The following is a 20,751-nucleotide window of genomic DNA, read 5'->3' as shown; positions in this document are numbered from 1 at the left end:
CCAACCCAACCTCAAATTTAATTTTCCAACTCAACCAAATCCAATTGAACTTAAAAAATCGACCCAAACCAATTGATTTGGGTTGGTCGGGTTGAGTGGTTTGGGTTGGGTTATACCCAGCCCTAAAGATAAGCATTTTGTTTGCATTTAAGTCTGTGTCACTTTTTTCCTTTTTTTTTTGAATTCATGTATATAAATTTTCAAAAACACGAACGTATTCACTTAGTTAATTGCTCCAATAAGACACGGTGATTTTTTTAGAGAAGAGTAACACAATATCATTTTTTCATATAAATTAACTTTTGTACATAATGTCACAGGAGTAACAAAGTCACTTTTTACATTCTTATATTCGCAAGCACCTTACATGCATAAATTGAATTGATTCAAAGTTAATTTTCGTATGTAAATGTAAAATAAGGTTTGAATTGGTATATTTAAATTTTAAAAAATGCACACGTATTCATCTAATTAATTGCTCCAATGAGATACTATGACGTCATAAGAATAAATGGTAGAATATAATTGTTTCATAGTCATTGTTTCATAGAATAGTGATAAAATGTCACCTTTTTCACATTCTTATTTTGCAAACACATTGCATGCATCAATTGAATTGATTCGAAGTTAATTTTTATATGTATTTACATAAAATAAGGTTTAGATTCGTATATTTAAATTTTCAAAAATGCATACGCATGGATCTAATTAATTGTTCTAATGAGACACTATGATTTTGTTTTAGGGAAAATTGACAAAATGTCACATTTTCACATTTTCATTTTTGCAAACATGTATCATTTGAATTGATTAAAATTTAATTTTTCTTTTGTATTGATGGAAAACAAGATTTGAATTAATATATTTAAATTTTCAAAAATGCATACATATGTATCTAGTTAATTGTTCTAATGAAATACTGTGACTTTTTTCACATTCTCATTTTTACAAACACATTGTATATATGCAAAACAATATTTAAATTCGTATATTTAAATTTTTAAAAATTCACACACACATATATATAATTAATTGATCCAATGAGATACTGTAACTTTTTTAGAGAAAAGTAATAGAATTTCACTTTTTCGCACTCAATTTTTGCAATCACCTTACATGCATCAATTGAATCAATTCAAAGTTAATTTTTCATATGTGTTAATGTAAAACAAAGTTTAAATTCGTATATTTAATTTTTAAAAAACTCACACATATGCATTTAGTTAAATGTTCCAATGAAATACAATGACATTTTTAAGAAAAGTGAACGTAAAATAATATTTGAATTCGTATATTTGAAATTTTCAAAAATGCAAACATATGTATACAGTTAATTTTTTCAAAAAAGCAGTCACGCTCTCATTTTTGCAAATATCTTGCATGCGTCAATTGAATCAATTCGAAGTTAACTTTTTTATATTTGTGTCAATTTCCTTTTTTTCCTTTTTTTTTTATTTGCTGAATTGGAATTTAATAATCCCTCAACAATGTTAATTTGTAGGGAAAATCACGTCATATTTTTCGCACGAGATATTAACATACTTAAATAAAAAGTTTAATCCAAGACAATGGACTTAAAAATTTGAATTTTCATATATACCTGCCTAATCCAATTCATACTAATATGATTTTGACATTTACTAATACAAAATCATTTATTCAAAGATGAAATTTCACGTGGACTAGAACAACATCAACAATATCAAAATCGAGGTGGAAATTATGTTCATGATTCCCACAATTAAACTACGTAAGTTCACCCATCATGTCACTTTTAGTTTGGAAGTTTAATCATATTTAAGGATACAATATGACAGTATTAGATGAACAAATGATGAGATTAGAATAGAAGAGAAAAGAAAATAAATAATTCAAAGAAATAATACTATTTACTAAACACAATGGATAAATCGCGGAAATTTTTTTTGTCAAAAACTTTAGAAGAAAGAAACAAAGCAGCAGATCACCATCCTTGGAAAATGGAATGGCAGAGTCCCTGTTTTCTTCTGTCTTGGCTTCCAAATACTTATTGACTCCAAAACACGCATTTAACCGTATATTGATACGTTTAAGTCAAAGCATAATTGTGTTCAATGATTTTTCTATTGATATTTCAAATCGATTCGTGTATTTGAAGTCCCCATAGGAAATTCTGTACAATTTTGATTTAGGCCCATGAATAGAAAAGCTCAATAAACTGGGTGCTTTCGACGTTTGGGCTTTTTTGCGTGGGAAACATGCATGGGATAATATTCGACAACCGATATAGTTGAGACATGTCCAGTATTTCTTTTGAGCTCACTATTATTTTTGTTTTAGTCTTAACTAGGAAACAATACATAACTACTAACTATAAGAACCACATTTTACAATTAGCAAACTCCCTCAACACTTTCATAAATCTGGTGATAAATCATATTATTAAATATATAATATATATTTATTCTCTCTTTAACATTCTATATCAATTGACATATTGATATTATAATCCCCACTCCAAAAATCTCCAAAAATTCAAATCTTTCTACACCCCCACACTGACAAACCCTCTCTCTCTCTCTCATATATATATATATATGACGAGATTTGTGACTAACTATGTTATAGGTGATCAGATTTATTGTTTGCTATATTGTTTGTGACTAACTGTGACCAAGTCAGTTTAATTTCTAATTGTATGTAATCAAGTCACTGACATGTATTATCTGTGGCTAACTTGTAACCAAATTTGTGTTTGTGATCAGAGCACTTCTAATTTGTGACTTACTATTAATCTGGCCACATACAGTTACAATGAAGACAGAATTAGTCATATCTGATGACAATAAACACATATTAGGTCACAGAGAGTCACCACAAACAAATCTGCACACATCAAATGATAATACCACAATCCAGTACCACTCCAATCAGTGGCGAATCCAGAAGTTTGAGTCATTACGGGCGGCCGTTGATGATCTACCCTTGGCCGCAATAAAATATTAGAAGTCCTTTTGGTATCTTTTTATTTTTTAAGGCAAAAAATGCATTTTGGAATGGTGATTTGATGGAGAACGTCTGAACGTGTGACTAAAAATAAAGAAAAATTTTGAATTTACGTGTAATATTATTTTATTGAATAATGTATGAATGAAAAGAAAAAAGAAAAATGTAGTTTTTAAAAAAGGGGGAATCGAACAAGGTCTATAATATAAATATAACAATTATTTTGTTTAAAATGAATATATATAATTTTGTTATAAGAATAGATAGAACTCATCAAATAACATTGTTACCAAGTTTTGTATAATTCAAAGGAAGAGTGTGAATTCGAATATTTAAAATTGTTTACATTAAAACAATCAAAACCTAACAAATATCATTTTTTTAAAATTTATTAACACAATTCAAGAGGTACTGTAATGACTAAGTTCACCACAACTCTTACCTGAGATCATGGGTTCAAATCCTTATTGTCCCTCCCTTATTGAATTTTGGTAAAAATGATAGAATAAAAATAATACATAACAAGTTCATTGACAAATATTCAAACCTAAGAGTTGAAATATATTAAGGTTGGCTCTCACCAAGTAAGTTACAAAATGTTTGAAAATAAAATCAATTACCAACAATATAAGGTAAAAATTTAATCAAAAAATAAAAAATAATAAAAAAATCCCCAGCTGCATCCGCCACTGACTCCAATGCACTGCCACTACCACTACCACTACCACTACCACCTTCAACTTAAACCTAGCTTCACCTCAAATCCACAACAACAATCATCATCACTATCACTTCCCTCACCACCTTCAATAAACAGCAACCACCACCACCGGCATCATACCACCAAGAAAACCACCACCAACAATTTCAGAAAATGCAAGACTCGAACTATCCATCGAGTACCTTGACTTAGCAACACCACCACTACTATTCTCTTTGTCCTTGTCCACCAACACCCCACCACCAAAACCACCACTTCCACTACCAACATCGTTGAAAATATAATCATTAATCTTAGATCCACCTCCAGCACTGAGCTTCTCCATATTTATGTAAGTAGAAGAACATATCGTCCTCCAATCCCATCTCATCCTCACTTCCTACAGACGCATCAAACGGGTCTAACACCATATCTAGATCATTCGGTAGCCAAAAATTTCTCAGAATGTGCTTTTTGGTAATGGGCCAGCCTCATTTCCCCCGAAAAAGACAGCATCTAATTCAACAAATACTTAGAAAAAAATCTAAATATAAGGGATAGAATGGAGGAAGGTTTGTGAGTGGAGCGCTCTCCTCGCCATGCACTGCGAGTCGCCATCAATGGCTCTCATAGTGCCATCGAGGTAGGTGGTTGTTTGAGTGATGAAAGATATAAAAAAGATAGTGTGGAGAGGGGAAGGGGTGTGGGAGTTAGGGATTCGATGGGATGGGTTGAATTAGGGGTACTTTTAAGTTTGACCCAGTCAAAGGACCTAAATTCCACTTTCACTTTCAAAATCATGAATATTATGACATTGGCCTCTTGTATGGTAAAAGACAAAGATGCCCTTAAATGTTTTGTACAATTACAAAATAATATATTGTTGAAAGGACTATACTATCCTTTTAGTTAATAATTGAAAATCAAACACTTCCCCCTTATAAAAACTTCAAAACGAGCTTCCAACACAGGAAAAACTCTCATCTTTTCATCTGCTTGAACCTCAAAATCTAGAAAATTTTTGAAACATTGAAGCCAGAAATTTTTTTTATATCAATTACTTCAAATCAGTAAGTGCATTTACGCATGTTTAATTTCGTTTTCAGTAAATTAGTATATGTTTGAATAGAGAAATTTTATGTCGACATAGTAGTTAGCATAAATTTTTTTTAACAGATCTTACCTATAAAAAAAATTGAACAGATGTATAATATTTTTCTTTAGAACCGTATTCTCCTGCGCAAAAACAGCCAAACAGTCCGACTGTTTCCGATTGTTTGGCTGTTAAACAGCCAACTGTCGGTTGTTTAACAGCCAATGAACCGACTCTACACTGATTTTTGTTGGCACTGATTTTTTCTTATAATTAATAAATGAAGTTGATTAAAACCTTTTCCTCGTGTAGATATGATAATCTCCGTCTGTTATTTCGATGATTTCGAATTAAATGAAAATAATCGGTGGGAATGGAGATAGACGAGTGACATACGTGGTTGTATTGCAATTTTCATAACAGAGAGTACACCATACTTAGAAATTTACCACGATTTGCAAAATAAGTTGAATGTCGATCAATCTCAATACGATATGCAATTGAGATATCTATTCAACGGTTATGGGGATTCATCCATTCCGATGCCACCGGTATTCGTTACTAATGATGCTGAATTGAATTATCTATTAGAATTGAATAAAATGCATCGGACTCCAACTGTTCTTGGTGTGACTTTAAATATGAAGGATGTTATCGAAGGTGAACGCGAAGATTCAGATAGGGCGGATAACAATGATCGAGGTTTTTGGGAGACAGTGGAGATAGTTCCTGCGGATGATGTGGGTATTCCTGAGACAATTGCTTCTGATCGTGATGTCGCTGTTACGCGTAGAATTCCGTCGACAGTTGAAGACAATGAGAATATAAACGAGTTTACAAATGAGAATTTGATTGCTTTATCCCAACAGAGACACGAGCCGGGTGGGAGTTCACAGGTTGGAACAAGTGGACCGTCCTCCAATTCTTCCCGTGTGGCTCCCTATGATGAGGACTTGTAGATCGAGCAACTGTTTGAAACCAAGAAAGATTTGCAGGAAGCGGTGCACCGGCTGTCATTAAAATATAACTTTGAGTTCAAGGTAAAAAAATCAAACGAGTCACTGTTGACAGTTGCCTGCGTCAAAGACAGTTGCAATTGGCGCTTGAGAGCAACTAAGATGGACACGAATGAGTGCTTCGTAATTTGCAAGTATTCACGGGAACATACTTGCGAAGTGGGAATTCTTCGAAACAATCACAGGTAAGCTCGAGCATGGTCTATTGGTCGACAGATAATGCACAAGTATCAAGATCCACGGACGATCTACAGACCTTTGGACATCATTAACGACGTCCGTCGAGAGTACGGAGTGGTCATGAGCTACCAAAAAGCGTGGAAGGCCAAAGAATGTGCGTTGGAAGATTTAATGGGATCGGCTGAAGAGAGCTATGCTAAATTGGCTAGGTATTGCCATAACATGGGAACAACTAATCCTGGCACGACATTTTTTATTGAGACGGGGGGCGATAATTGTTTTAAGTATTTCTTCATGGCTCTCGGACAATGTATTCGGGGTCTTCGAAATGCAATGCGACCCGTAATTCTAGTTGATGGTACAACTCTGAAAGCTAAATATCAAGGCAAATTAATTATAACTACATGTCAAGATGTCAACATCCAAATTTACCCTATTGCATTTAGCATAGTCGACAGCGAGAATGATCTGTCCATGCGTTGGTTCTTTTCTAAACTGAGGGAAGTGATCGGGGAAGTCGAAGACCTTGCCTTTGTAACCGATTGGGGACAGTCTATAATAAACGGTATCGCTGAAATTTTTCCCGGGGCACATCACGGGTATTGCATGTACCATATACAAGGTAATTTGAAGACTAGGTATCGGGGCACAAACATCGTTTCATTGTTTAGGAGAGCAGCCGAAGCTTACAGTGCTGAAGAGTATAATAAGTTCATGCTCGAGATAGGAAGTAAATCATTACCGACGTTGGAGTATCTGACGAAGATGGGGATCGAACATTGGGCGCGGTCATACTTTCCAGGACGTCGATACAACATGATGACGTCGAATAACGCGGGGTCTCTCAATGCATTGTTTAAGAAGGATCGAGAGTTATCAATTCTCGCAATGATTGAAAACATTCGTAACAAGCTACAACAGTGATTTCATGACCGACGTGCGGCATCACAAAGTTGCAGTAGCGTGTTGGCCTCAACTCAAGAGGAGAAACTGTTTAAGGCGGCAGAGGTTGCGAGGAAGTTGAATGTGGAAGCACTAGATGAGTTTCGCTTCTCCGTGCAATGTTCACGTAATACGGCATATATGGTGGACTTGACCGATAACACATGCAGTTGTACGAGATTTCAGTTGGAGAGCTTTCCATGTGAGCATGCAGTTGCAGTGGCCATGTATCGAAGCTTTGCTACGAGAACGTTATGCTCTTTGTATTATACGACTGAGTGTTGGAGAACAACATATGTTGAGACTATATTTCCTCTACCGAATGAAGCCGCGTGGTCCTGGACATCCAAGTACATCTAGAATACCATCTACCGGAGAATTTTCTCGACCGCGTGGGTGTGGTAGGTGCTAAGTCGTAGGGCATACTCGACAATTTTGTACCAGTCAAATTTCCCTAAATGACGATTAGACAGGTACGTTAAATGAATAATATTTCCTTTTATTTTACACTATTCAATATTTTTTTTTTATAAATCTTCGATGTTCAATATTTATTCTTGATAAATGGTATTTATAATGATTCATATGAAAAAAATAGTTCCATACTCGGCCTACGTGTAAAATAACAAAACAAAAAATATAATTAAATTTCCAATATGAATATTATATACATTGAAAACAAATTTACAATTATTTCATAATCACAAAAAATAATTAAATTTACAATTGAAGCGTTACATATATTTAATACAAATTTACGGGTCAGCATTAAATTCGAACAAATCACATGCTAGCTTCTTTCTCCAGTTCTGTATCCACGACTAGTTGATTCCATCAACCTTATGCCCTATATTTAAAAATTCGACGTATTTAATGACAAATATGCCGCAGTCGCCGCTGCAATTGAACAAGAATGAATCAATTCAGTACTGTGTAAGTAAAAACTAAATCTGAAAGATAAAAATAACAAATTTCAAATACTTACCTTACGGACTGTCGTGCTGTCGTCGTGTTTCGAACAATCCGCAATCTGTCCTGTACATTTATCCCCGCTCGTCCAGCCATCATAGAAACAATTACAGCCACGGACTCCAGGTTTTGCTCCAACTGGCCTTGTGTCAAACATGAATGATCTGGGTCGTACACATATATAGTCGAGTCAGCAAAAACGATCTCCAGTGTAACATAGTGTTTATTGATGCATGCTGGAATGTGTATATGTGTACAACCCTCCCATGATTTTTCCCCGACACTCGGTGACAGTCCTATCACCCACTCGAGCATATATTTTGGCACCGTGTACTCATTACCCATAAGTTCGAGCGACTGATACTCTATGGTAACGGCACGCAAGAATTCGGTGTTTAATATGACTCGACCATGGACATCAAATGATTTTGGATGTCTTTGCGCTCGATCTCGCAGCAAGTCCATGATCAGGTCAATGTGCTGTAGTAGGAAACACCAAAAAAGTATGAGTTATTCATTTAATAAACACAAAGTGACGTATACATAATATACACGAAATGAATAGTTCACTTACATCATCGGCGAGCCAAGCTCCCGCAGTGGTGATATCGTGGAACCACTTGTAAGGGTCCGAGACCATCTTTTGACCTATCGTGCGGCTAACTCTGTAAAAAACAAGGAAATGTTAAAATAAGCGTAGACGAGTTAGCGTACAGTGCTTTATTAAAATCATACAATCCTTACCCGGGGATACTTCTCCGCCATTCTGTCTTGAACGCTTTCCACTTGGCATTGTTCACCTCCCTGAATAAGTTCGGGTGCGTCCCATCGATGAACGTCCTCCTCTTGGCCTCAGTCGTGAAAGGGGAAACAACATACTGTGACGGCACTCTCAACCTCTTGTCAACCACCTGCTCCGTCTCGTCAACAACATGTCTCTTACCCTCAATCACGCCGAGCGTCCTCTCGACCTCCGGGGCCACCTCCTCCGCCCTTCCCATTGGGGCCTCCCCTTCCGCCGTCACCACCTCCGTCCCTCCCGTTGGGGCCTCCCCCTCTGTCACCACCTCCCCCGCCCCTCCCGTCGAGGCCACCCCCTCCATAGACAACCACAATGACTCCAATGTCTCGTCACACCAAAAATGTGCGTGACCCCCCTCTCCATCACCATCTCTGCCACCCTCTCGATCATGATCTCCTCCATCCCCTCTGTCCCCCCATCGTCTGCCGGCTAGATCTCCTCTAAGCGCCGCTACTGTATCCTGAAGGTCGACAACGGAAGACTGTAGTATTCCAATATCATGGGATAGATCGTCAGCCCTCCCTGTCAACTCTCGTCCCATATCATCGACCCTCCCTGTCAGATAGTCAATCTTTCCTACCAGATCGTCAACCCTCCCTGTCAACTCTCGTCCCAGATCATCGACCCTCTCCATCAAATCTCGTCGTAGCGCATCGACCTCCTCCACTATAAATCCAGTCAAACGGGCATACAAATCATCACTGTGTGCCGGAGACACACGGGAGAGGCGTCTGGACGGAGGTGATACCAATGGCGGCAGCGATGCTCTCGGCGGAGGTGATGCCACTGGCGGCGGTGATGCCCTCGACGGAGGTGATGCCAATGGCGGGGACGATACTCTCGACGGAGGTGATGTCAATGATGGCGGCAATACCCTTGGCGGAGGTGATCGTGGATCAGCTGGACCGCCCTCCTACATAAATAACATTACAAATTATTCAATATATTTATACGTCGATGATATTCAATAAATTATATTTCATTCACATACCCAATCTCGGTCCAAACTCGGATCAGACTTCTCCTCGTCTGGGGCGTGCGGAACGCCTAAATCCCGCACAAGACCCCGAGCCTCCTTTTCCATCGACGGTGTCAACTCAGGTATGACTTCAAGTTGACATATTGACATTTCAACTACTTAACGATCATGTAAACAAAATTTTAAACTACGTATAATATAAATCACAAATGCATAATACTTACCTGAGGATCGTCGAGGAAGGCCGATAACTGCTTCCCAGTGGGACATCCCTCCGCTTGCGATGATCTCCAATGAAGCATCCTTGGGTAGCGTGTCTCCTCTCGCTGTGCAAAGCGGGCCCCTAGTACAGGGACTGTCTCATACACCCAAATCTGTAACACATATACTTATTACGCGCAAATGTAATGTACTAAAACTTTAAATTTGATTATATTAAACATTTACCTGCACCGCTAAGGACAATCCATATGTATCGTATTTACGCATCGACCCCCTGGGCCTCGAGTGTGCTCCGGTGAAGACATGTACAATGTTTTCGTAGCATCTCCGGCCCCATGGATAGTTGTTGAACACATCGATGTCGTCAGTAACTTGCAAATGAAAAATGTCGATGGCAGTCTTCTTGTGATGACACCTCATCACACTCTCGAGGATGTAGACCAGCCCAATCTTCAATCTATCTAGCATCTGGTCGCACCCTCTGATCGCAACCATCAAGTCGGGTAGAAGTATTGACCCATGTCCCTGGAAGTACGTTTCGTACAGTCTATTGCTTCTCTTAATGGCTGTATCGTCGCCCGTAATCCTCAGTCCAGTGATCAATGTAAACTCAAATGCTAAGAAACTGACGACCTTGCCCCCGAGGTCGAACTGGAGGGAATCGCCGTCGACTGGCCTCAGAAGCCAAGATAAAAGTGCATCGATGATCTGTCCTGAGTACTGCACCTCTTGCAACTGGTACAATGGCCATAAGAAGGACTGTCGTAGCATATCTCTGTGCTGATCATCGAGCAACTCCAACACAGCAGTAAAGCTCTCAAAACTATTGTTCCAAGTAGCCTTCCCTGCCATCTGTCTCAACTCCCCATCTAAATGATACTCCATCCTGCAAAAATTCAAATGTTAGAGTATTGAACAACAGATAACAAAAGAAAGCATAATCTCACAAAATTAAGGGAACTGAATTCTAACTACCATACAATACGCATTAAAATAAATTAGTTATAAAGAAAATTAATCACAAATATTATATTTGGAAAATATATTTTAAAAAAATCAAATTAAATACATTTTCAAAAACATTAAAGAATATAAATATTATTTAAACAAATTCGAAACAAAATCAAAGGTAAAAGAACAATAAAAGGAAAAAAAAAGAATTGTTAATTTCGGACAACATTATCTATTCAATTATTAAATTATATAAAAAAAGGTAATTATAAAAATTAAATAAATAAATAACATAATTATTATTTAATCAAATTAAAATAAATTAATTATAAAGAAAATTACTCTTGTAATCATTTGGAAAATATATTTACAAACAAAAAATTTCAAATTAAATACATTTTTAAAAAATGTAAAGAATATTTATATTATTTAAATAAATTTGAAAAAAAATATTAAAGATTATTTTATAAAAAAAAAAAGGAACAACACAAAATTGTTAATTAAAGATAATATTCAATTATTAAATTATATAAATAAAAGACAATTATAAAAATTAAATAAATAAATAACATAATTACTAATCAAATAAAAAATTAAATTAATTACAAAAATTATAAAAAACAAATAAAAATTAAATATATTTTTTTAAAAAAAATTGGACTGTTAACAGTCGTGGGTCGACTGTTAACAGTCGGCCCATGACTGTTGGGATTGTTAATAGCCGGGTTAACCCGACTGTTACAGTTCGTCTTCCCCGTTTCTGCGGGAAATCGCCATTGCCGGCCAGTAGGTCCAACAAAAAATATCACATTTTTCATTCCAGCATGCTCACAATCTAGCACTACTCATGCTCATGATAGAAATCAAACCGAATATTCATCTAATTAAATCTAATATTATTCAATAAATTTTCAACTGGAACTCTATGCGAGAAAACTAACCGGTATTCTTTCCAGTGTAGATGCGTGAAGCTCACTACAACGGTGGTGTAGTTGGCCGGTGGTTGATCGGACAATTTTCAGGCGATTGTGCGTCGATTTTCTTTTTTGGTCGGTCGATTAGAAAATGAGATTCAAACAGTCACTAGTTGAAGGGTAAATTCGCCCTTTTAGTGTAATTTTTTTTAAACTTAATTTCTTTCTTTTTTTAATTCATTTAATGGGTCAAAGGCCAATATTAAAATTTGCTACAGTTGAAAATCCATTTTTGTGTATTTCCTGGTTGAATTATTAGTAATTTATTTAATATAATATTAAATTAATAATATGTAATTAACACCCGAAATCTAAGTTTTAAACTTAACACCTTTTTACAGAAGCTAGTCCTTAATCGTAGGGTTCTAAATAATTTTCCCTTTTAACAAAAATTTTTTTTTTTCAATTTTTGGGGCCCTTTGTTTTACATTGAATTGGTAAATTAAACGGGTGAAACAAATTAAAGAATAAGAAAATAATTTAGAGGTCTTAAAATTTTCTATTTTAGTTCTATGTAATATTGTATAATTTGATGTACAAGAAAATTCAATTAATTGTAGATCTACTTCTACAAAATTATTGGACTGTAAGTAAAATCTCAAGAAGCTTGTTAATTTCATAAGAAGTTTTTATGAAGCATAGTTCCTGAATAGTTGCTTTTTAGGTGACAGAACTCGTGATATTGAATTACAGGTTCAATAAATGAATAACATAATTTCACATTTAATTGAATCTATCATATAATGCTACCTAAACCGATAATGGATAGCATTATTTTTTGTTTGAATAGTTATACACGTATACTTTACAGAATTTGTTACAGCATGATGACGTGGCAGAACTTTGAAATGTCAAAATCTCGCCAGCCATTGAAAAAAAAAGAAAGCAATAAAAGTGAAAAAATGAAAGAAAGTGCGCTTTTTTCCCCCTTTTGAAACCATACCCTTTCCATTCCAATTCCAAAAATAAAACCAACTTTTAGTTGTAAAACTAATCCTTTCCTTTTTTGTCATTGTATAGAACGGTAACTTTTAGTTGTAAAACTAACTTCTGCCTTGTAGGTGCTAAACCTTAACTCATCAAAGAAAGTAAGAATTTGACAAACAGTCCGACTACACGAACAAGTTCAAATTACAAGCTAAATCCCGACTTACATGGCAATAAAGAGAGAGAGAGAGACAAGCAAAAAATGACTACCGCTACCTTTTCCCTAGGATAATTCAAAACCCTGTAAACGGGGGTGTCAATGACCCCATCCAACAAGATTAATTGTTTGACAAATGTATTATTCTTGTTGAATAGGACCACATAGGCCCTTTTCAAAAGTCCTTTGACAAATACGCTCTGTTCATGTAACAAAGCCCTTTGACAAATATGCTCTTACGTTCAATTGTATTAGTTTAATTGATCATAAATTTTGAAATTTAATCGGAATAAGACACTAAACTGTCTTATATTTCTTTCCACTAATATCTTTAGAAACTATAAAGGTACATAAGGCATTACTATGAAAAAAAAGTTCAAGAGATATGATGATTAAAATAACTGTTTGTCCATGCCAGTATTTGACTTAACACATCTCACGATGAAAACTTTATCAAAATTTGAAGATCAAGGTTACTTCATATCACAATCTCTAAATTTTCAACACTCTTTTTCATTTTTTTTTTCACCATGTCGATCAAACAACTTAAATTACTTGCTCTATAAATTTTGATAGACGCTCAATTTCTACATCAATATAGAACAATTAATTAGGTGACAATTTGTTAAGCCAATGACAACTCATTTATAAGTGTTATCGTACTAAGTTCATGTTTGATATAGTTAAAAAAGTTGATAAGTCAAAATTAATAATTAATCATACGTATTTGTAACTTTTATCAAATTTTAAAAATATATTTTATTAAAATTTATTAAAAGTATAAATTTTAACTAAATCCAAAGTGACCATTTGTGTGCATTCCATCATCTTTGGAGGAAACCCAAGTGTCACGTCATCGGTCACCACTTTAGTTCTTGAAAGACATATACACGTGGCATGGACAGAAGTTTTTCATACTTGGCACGTTTTACCACGCGCTTTATTATTGGCTTGATGAGCTGTAAAATCCCGACAAAGTGCGTAATCCAACTGAGATACAGCCAGTAAACACCTACACGAGGACGACGTTCATCCTCTCTCTCTCTCTCTCTCTCTTTAATGCATCCACATAATAATTTAAAATTTTATAGAATTTCAATATTCAAATGACTTAATGAGTGTATAAAAAAATTATAAGAAAATTTAGTTTTTTTAAAATTAATTGATAAATCCAGTGATGTTTCGCCAAAAATCCAGGTAAATTGAAAGAATCTGATCCAAATTGTTCAATCAAACAAACTAGTCTAGTCTATTTATAACACATTGGCTTATGTTACAAAATATGAGGTTTGAATTTTAATATTAGCTAAGAAAACCTTTCGTTAGGTAATTAATGATCGTAGAAAAAATGGGTATCACGAAATTTATTGCTCATATTTACTAGGTCGTGATGCTCTAAACAAACTTAGGGCAATGACAACCCCAAACATATACTTCAGGCCTTTGCCTCGAAGAAACAATTAAGTCCGATAAACCCATAATACCACTCGGTGATCTAGTCCAAGTTAAAGTGTTATTTTAATGTAGCAACTTTAATGTTTACTGCTCAATAACGCGTCCGTATTTAGAGAGCTCATTTGAAAAGTTGTTTTAATATGAAGATTGATGGCTTGCAGCATGTGATATAAAATCTAGATTGTCACCCTAATTTCTTCACGTTGTTCAATTTTTGTTTCTTTCCAAATCATTTGCTATTTTTCTCTCTTTGGTGGCGCCTTTGTTGTGTGTTTTATGTGTCAGCCTCTTTCTCTTTTATATGAGGATTCTCTTTTTCAATTTTTGTGAGTAAAAACATCTAGTTCCTAAGTGGTCTCGGGCCTGTTTGAGGCTTTCTTGTTATATAAAAGATCTAGTCCCTAGAGTGAGAGTTTTTCGATTTATGAGTTGAGGGTATTTGGGCCCTGTTCGACCCATTTTTGGTGTTCGTAGGAACTCATATAACGATCGAAGACGATTATTGTGCTTGTTGTTATCTGGTATCACTTCTATCGAGGTTCAAAATCGTATTACTATCTAATTTAATGTATTGATCATACAACATTATTTTTTGCTTGAAATATCTTACACATGTAAAATTATATACAAAAGAGATCTTTTTTACATCAAATTTGTATATTTAATTGTTCACCTAAGTAAATGTTCATTTTGAGCATTTTTCCTTCTTTGACCAATCGTGTTTTTCAAGTGAGAGAGAATGATAGGGGACAATCATATTTCAAATATGGATTAATTTTATCTCTTTTTTCTTTTTCTTTTTTTTGGTTATTTAGAATAAGATTTTTTCTTCTTCTTTTATTTAGAGTAAAATTTCTTTATTTTCTTGATTAGAATATGATGACTTTTTTCTTATTTATATAAGATTTTAGTTTTCAATCCTTTTCGGATTTAATTTAGTTTCCTTATATTAGTAAGATTAGAGAATTATTTCATCTATATAAACAAAAATTTGGTACACTTTTCTTTAATCAAGTTAAATCAATTCAATACATAAAAGTATTCTGCACAATTTTAATTTTTTTCAATATTAATTTCGCTTTCGCTGTAATTTTTTTTTCTCCCCGGTAAGAAGAATACCTAAAAGAAATGAAAAGACCGTGTAAAGTTTGGTCACCTGTTTTCGTTCTACTTTAAACGCCCAAGAAACCTCCTCCTTCCTCTCTCTAAATTTCTCTCAATTTTTTTTTCTTACATTCATTGATTCATCACAAAATAGCATTCAAAAAATTCAAACATAGCCCAGAAAGTTAACATCCTATGCATCGGCATCTCACGTTGGCCCCCTACACTGTGTTTCTTTACAGCTATTTATACGTACAAATGCATGAAGAGTCTTAAAGTTTGATTGAAAAACAAAGAATCAACAAGAAAAAACCGTTTTTATTTTTCTGGAAAGTTGTTTACGATGGACGCTTTGTGTTTAAAGGCGGGGATTCAGGGAATTGCGCCGCCAATATCCGTCACGGGTTATGCGGGGATGGATGTTCTAACAAGCTATCATTCTCAGATCAGTGCCAGCGGAAGACCATCGGAGAATAAGTCGGTGGCGGCGGCGGCAGTTCAGCGGAGGAATTTTCCGTGGGGTTTTACTTTCAGGGACCCACTTAGATCTCTTTGGACTGGAGGTAAAAATCGGTGCGAGCCGGCGATCGCGGTTGACGACGCCGTATTGGTGGAGGAAAAGGAGGAGATCAAAATGAAAGAGAGAGAGAAAGAAGTGCAGAATGGGAATTGGGTTTTCAAGATTTTGCATGTTAGGTCCTTGTGGAAGGAAGTAGACGAGAGGGAGGGTATATTTGTTGAAGAAAATGAGACCAAATTGGAAGAAGAGGATAAAATTGGGGGGATGGACGGAAAATATAATGGTTACAGTGAGAATGAGGATTGCTGTGAAGAACATGGAGAATGTGATGTATGTGGGATTGATGGAGAAAATGACAATAAAATTGAATTTGATAGAGAATCGTTTTCAAAGATGCTTCAAAAGGTGCCACTGGCTGAAGCTAGATTATATGCTCAGATGTCTTATTTGGCAAATTTAGCTTATTCGATAACCCAAATTAAGGTACCCTTTTGAGATTGATTCACAGAAGGAATTCATTATTTTTTATAGTAATGTTTGAGCTTTTAAATGGTTTGGGAAATCTTGTTTGGTTAGAATTGTTAAATGTTGCTTTTGATATTTTAGATAAATTCTGAAATCTTCCTGGCAATGTTGATAGGAAACTGATGGTAAAGTATTATTGCTAGTTTGTTGTTTATGATTCGGTTTGTGCAAAGCATGAATTTTATAGGAGTTATGTTTGGTTGAGTTGCTATGGAAAGGCTAATTTTATTTCTGTTGGTGCAGCCAGGGAATCTCCTGAGATACCATGGACTGCGCTTCGTAACATCTTCATTGGAGAAGAAAAAACAGGTATTGAAAGCTGGGGATGAGAAGGCGATGGGGGCTGAAGCTAGTGAGGCATTAGGAAATATAACCGTAAGCAAGGAGAAGATGAATGGGAGCAGAGTTAGCCCATCTGCTACTTATCAAATTGCTGCCTCCGCTGCATCATATTTACATTCTCACACGAAGAGCATTCTTGGCTTCAAGTCCTCAAAATCTGCATTGGGAGAAAATTTGCTTGAAGAAATAAATGGACGAACGGACGATGTCAATATGATAAATCAAGATGTAGCTTCATTAATTGCAACCACTGATTCAGTGACAGCAGTAGTTGCTGCAAAGGAGGAAGTAAAGCAGGCTGTTGCAGATGATCTAAGCTCAACTCGTGCATCACCTTGTGAGTGGTTTGTATGTGATGATGATAAGAGTGCCACTAGATTCTTTGTCATTCAGGTATGTTGGCCAAAGAAATGTTTTGAAGTAGTTTTGGGTAATATATCTAATTTGGGAGTCAATGCAGTTCCACACTGAGGTGTATTATGTATGAGGTTATAGGCGATTCTTTAATTTGATGGCCCATTGAGAACTTTGGTAGACTGAAATTAATCAACAGCCAGGATTATTATTGCTCAATATTCTGCTTTTCTTTACTGCAGGGATCTGAATCAATGGCATCGTGGCAAGCGAATCTGCTCTTCGAGCCCGTTCATTTTGAGGTCATATTTAAATTTCCTATCAAGCTTGTGAACTATTTATTGAAGTCTTCATGTTTTGGGATTAAAATGTGAGCTATATCTGTGGAAATAACATTAATTAAGGAATCTATACAAATTTTCTCATTAGGGATTGGACGTGCTTGTACATAGAGGTATATATGAAGTTGCGAAGGGGATGTATGAGCAGATGTTGCCTGAAGTTCGTGCTCATCTAGAATCTCATGGAGATCGGGCCACATTCCGTTTCACGGGACACTCTCTTGGTGGAAGTTTATCATTGCTTTTGAATCTCATGTTTCTGATAAGAGGCGAAGTGCCCGTTTCTTCATTACTTCCTGTTATAACTTTTGGTGCACCATCAATTATGTGTGGAGGGGATCGACTCCTACTCGACCTTGGATTACCTCGAAGTCATGTTCAGGCAATTACAATGCACAGAGATATTGTTCCTCGAGCTTTCTCTTGCAATTATCCTAATCACGTAGTGAGGTTTCTCAAGGCTGTCAATAAGAACTTCCGCAATCATCCATGCCTTAATAGCCAGGTAATGGGCTAATTCCATTCGTTAGAACTGTTGCAATACATTTTGTCAAGTTCATGTAACCGAAATATTCTTCTGCACTCTCGTGTTTGCAGAAGCTCTTATATGCTCCAATGGGAGAGTTTTTACTTCTTCAGCCAGATGAGAATTTTTCTCCGAACCATGATCTTCTTCCTTCAGGACGTGGTCTTTATCTGTTGAGTTGTCCGGTTTCAAATGTCGTTGAGGCAGAGAAGCAGATCCAAGCTGCTCGGGAAATATTTTTGAACTCACCACATCCACTTGAGATATTAAGTGATCACTCTGCATATGGTTCGAAAGGATCCATTAAAAGAGATCACGACATGAAGTCGTACTTCAACTCTGTTCGGAATGTTATCCATCAAGAACTTGACTCCATAAGAAAAGCCCAGAAAGAACAGCGCCGCAAAGTTTGGTGGTCACTTTTGGAACCAGTGGGAGTAAATGGCGGTATCTTCATGAGTAGGCCTATCGCATCAGGTAATATGGGCCGGGGTCAGTTCCATTTCTCTGGCGCATTTCAGGCTGGGAGGGAGTCTTTGAAACGGTGTAGTCGGCTAGTTGCATCTCAGCACATGCATTTGCTGGTTGTGCTCTTATTGCCTGCCAAATTGTTGATATTGAGGACATATAGCTTGATCAGTATTCATTGAGCAAGCTAGCATGGCAGGTGGTGTTTTTTTTTTTTTTTTTTACAAGGGGTCCGGGCTTGCGTCCGACTAGATCCTTTTCTTTTTTTTTTTTTACAAGGTGTCTGGGCTTGCGTCCGACTAGATCCTTGTCCCTGAACCTCCGGTCCCTCAGCAGCTCAGGGAGGTAAATCGCAGGATGTGCCCTTGTTGGCTCCCAAGTTCCCACAACTCATTTGGACTCCTTCCGCAAAGAGAGCTCTCCTCACTGGGCGTTTGTTCACACCAATGACTTCCTCTCCATATGGCTCCCAGTATTAACTCCAGGAATCGAACTCCCCACCCTTACTTCCAGCGTCCCAGCGAAGTGATTGTTCCACCAACTCGGATGTGCCCTGAGGGGCGGCAGGTGGTGTTTCTTATTACCATGGACGGTCGAGTCTAAGATTTTTATGAGTAGATGTTTCTTTATTCATATGGCTATACAACTAGAGCAACTTGAGTTCCCTGATTTTTTTTAATGGGGGCAGTTGCACAATTGTTTGTAGAATCACATTACATACAAGAAAAGGTTAGAGTTACACCATTTGTAATGAAATTTCATGCTGGTTTCTAGTGGAAAGGGGAAAAGTGTCACTTTTTTTTTTTTAATATTTCAATTATATATGGCCATATGATTATTGAATGTGTGTTTTTTGTGCTCCTAGATTTGTTTTCTTTCTGGTTTTACGTTTTTGTCTCGTGTAATTTATTGCGAGATCATGAAGTTAATGGTTTTCTTTCTTAATTATGAGATATCAAATGGTATTTGAACAAGTTGAAACTCGAAAGCTATGATTTCTAATTGTTCCAAATTGCATTGTTGGACGAAGCTTGACGTATAGGTAGGGGATCACAGAGACCGACCACGCCCATCATTGGGGGTTGAGTGGGTTTATGGCCAATTTTTTATATAAGTGGGTCCTGCTTGAGGACCCAACTGCTAAGAGGGTCGGTAGGGGATCTGTGTGAACCCCTACCTGGTAAAACAGCAAAACTAAGCATTTTTGCCATTTGTTAAGATTTTGTGCCATTGATCTTTAATATTGTGTACCAAAGAGTCTAGTTAATCTCCAATTAGATTAGCGTACAGAAGCTACCAAAATCTCTGCCTAACATCATTTAATGAACCAACCATATGTGAGGCATTTATTTATTTCACCAAAAACAGGGACCTCCATTTTAAGTGGCATCTCCAACCCTCCGCCATTGCACCATAATTCATCAAATTTTATCAAATATTTGGTGTAAATCCCCTCCAACGTATTGAAATGGTGCAAATAAATAGTGTAACACCAACTAGCACCAAAATGGTAAAATACCATTTTGTCCTTCTCTTTCACTTTGCAAAAAATTTGGTTAAGGGTATTTGAGTCCATTTTTGTTTTACATTTCTGTAATATAATTAATTATTATTATTGTTGTTGTTGTTTTTGTTGTTGTTGTTGTTGTTTAATATTTTCTTAGTAGTGGTATTTCTATTAATTGTACTACATTTTTTTAAATTTGTTAATGAACTCAATATTTTCTTTAATTTAAATAATTGTTTATTTTGTACTTGTAAAATATAAAATAAACACAAATAATTTTTCAAATAAAAAACTGTTAAGAATTAAAAATTGAAGAAAATGAATAAACATCGATCAATTGATATAATGTGTTGAAAATAAAATTTGATGCAAAATAATGTAAAATTTACCTCAAATTTTGATGCATAAGTGGAGATAACCTTCAGTAACAAGTTTAGATCATATTGTTCAAAGTTGCATAGTGTCCGACTAGTAGCAGATATCTAATTTGCATTTAATTCAGTTCATGAATTCATTAAGACGTCTCATCAATTGATTTGAAAAAGCAAGATGGTGCATTGAACCACACTAACGCCCCAAGTGGATTGTGTATTGATTCCTAAGTCAAACTTGGGAGATGGGCTGCATATATATATATATATATATATATATA

At 35.8% G+C, this 20,751-nt stretch overlaps 1 protein-coding gene across 1 annotated transcript; it reads left to right on the top strand.

Moving 5' to 3' along the window:
- The first annotated feature begins 15,579 nt into the window (after nucleotides 1–15,579).
- Nucleotides 15,580–19,446, top strand: LOC111403568. The gene is made up of 6 exons (XM_023032122.1): nucleotides 15,580–16,519; nucleotides 16,805–17,296; nucleotides 17,500–17,559; nucleotides 17,687–18,103; nucleotides 18,196–18,791; nucleotides 18,929–19,446. The coding sequence occupies exons 1-5, from the start codon at nucleotides 15,860–15,862 to the stop codon at nucleotides 18,772–18,774; spliced, it is 2,208 nt and encodes a 735-aa protein (XP_022887890.1). The 5' UTR covers nucleotides 15,580–15,859; the 3' UTR covers nucleotides 18,775–18,791; nucleotides 18,929–19,446.
- Nucleotides 19,447–20,751: the final 1,305 nt, after the last annotated feature.

This window comes from Olea europaea, chromosome 11, assembly GCF_002742605.1.
Source record: "Olea europaea var. sylvestris chromosome 11, O_europaea_v1, whole genome shotgun sequence".
Lineage (NCBI taxonomy): Eukaryota > Viridiplantae > Streptophyta > Magnoliopsida > Lamiales > Oleaceae > Olea > Olea europaea.
Note: the sequence above shows the minus strand (reverse complement) of the source record. Positions and strands in the feature narration are given on the sequence as shown.

Coding starts and splice junctions, on each gene's coding strand:
- LOC111403568 (XM_023032122.1), top strand. CDS start 15,860: ATGGACGCTTTGTGTTTAAAGGCGGGGATTCAGGGAATTGCGCCGCCA. Junction 17,297..17,499: donor CTAGATTCTTTGTCATTCAG/GTATGTTGGCCA, acceptor TCTTTACTGCAG/GGATCTGAATCAATGGCATC. Junction 18,104..18,195: donor ATCCATGCCTTAATAGCCAG/GTAATGGGCTAA, acceptor TCGTGTTTGCAG/AAGCTCTTATATGCTCCAAT.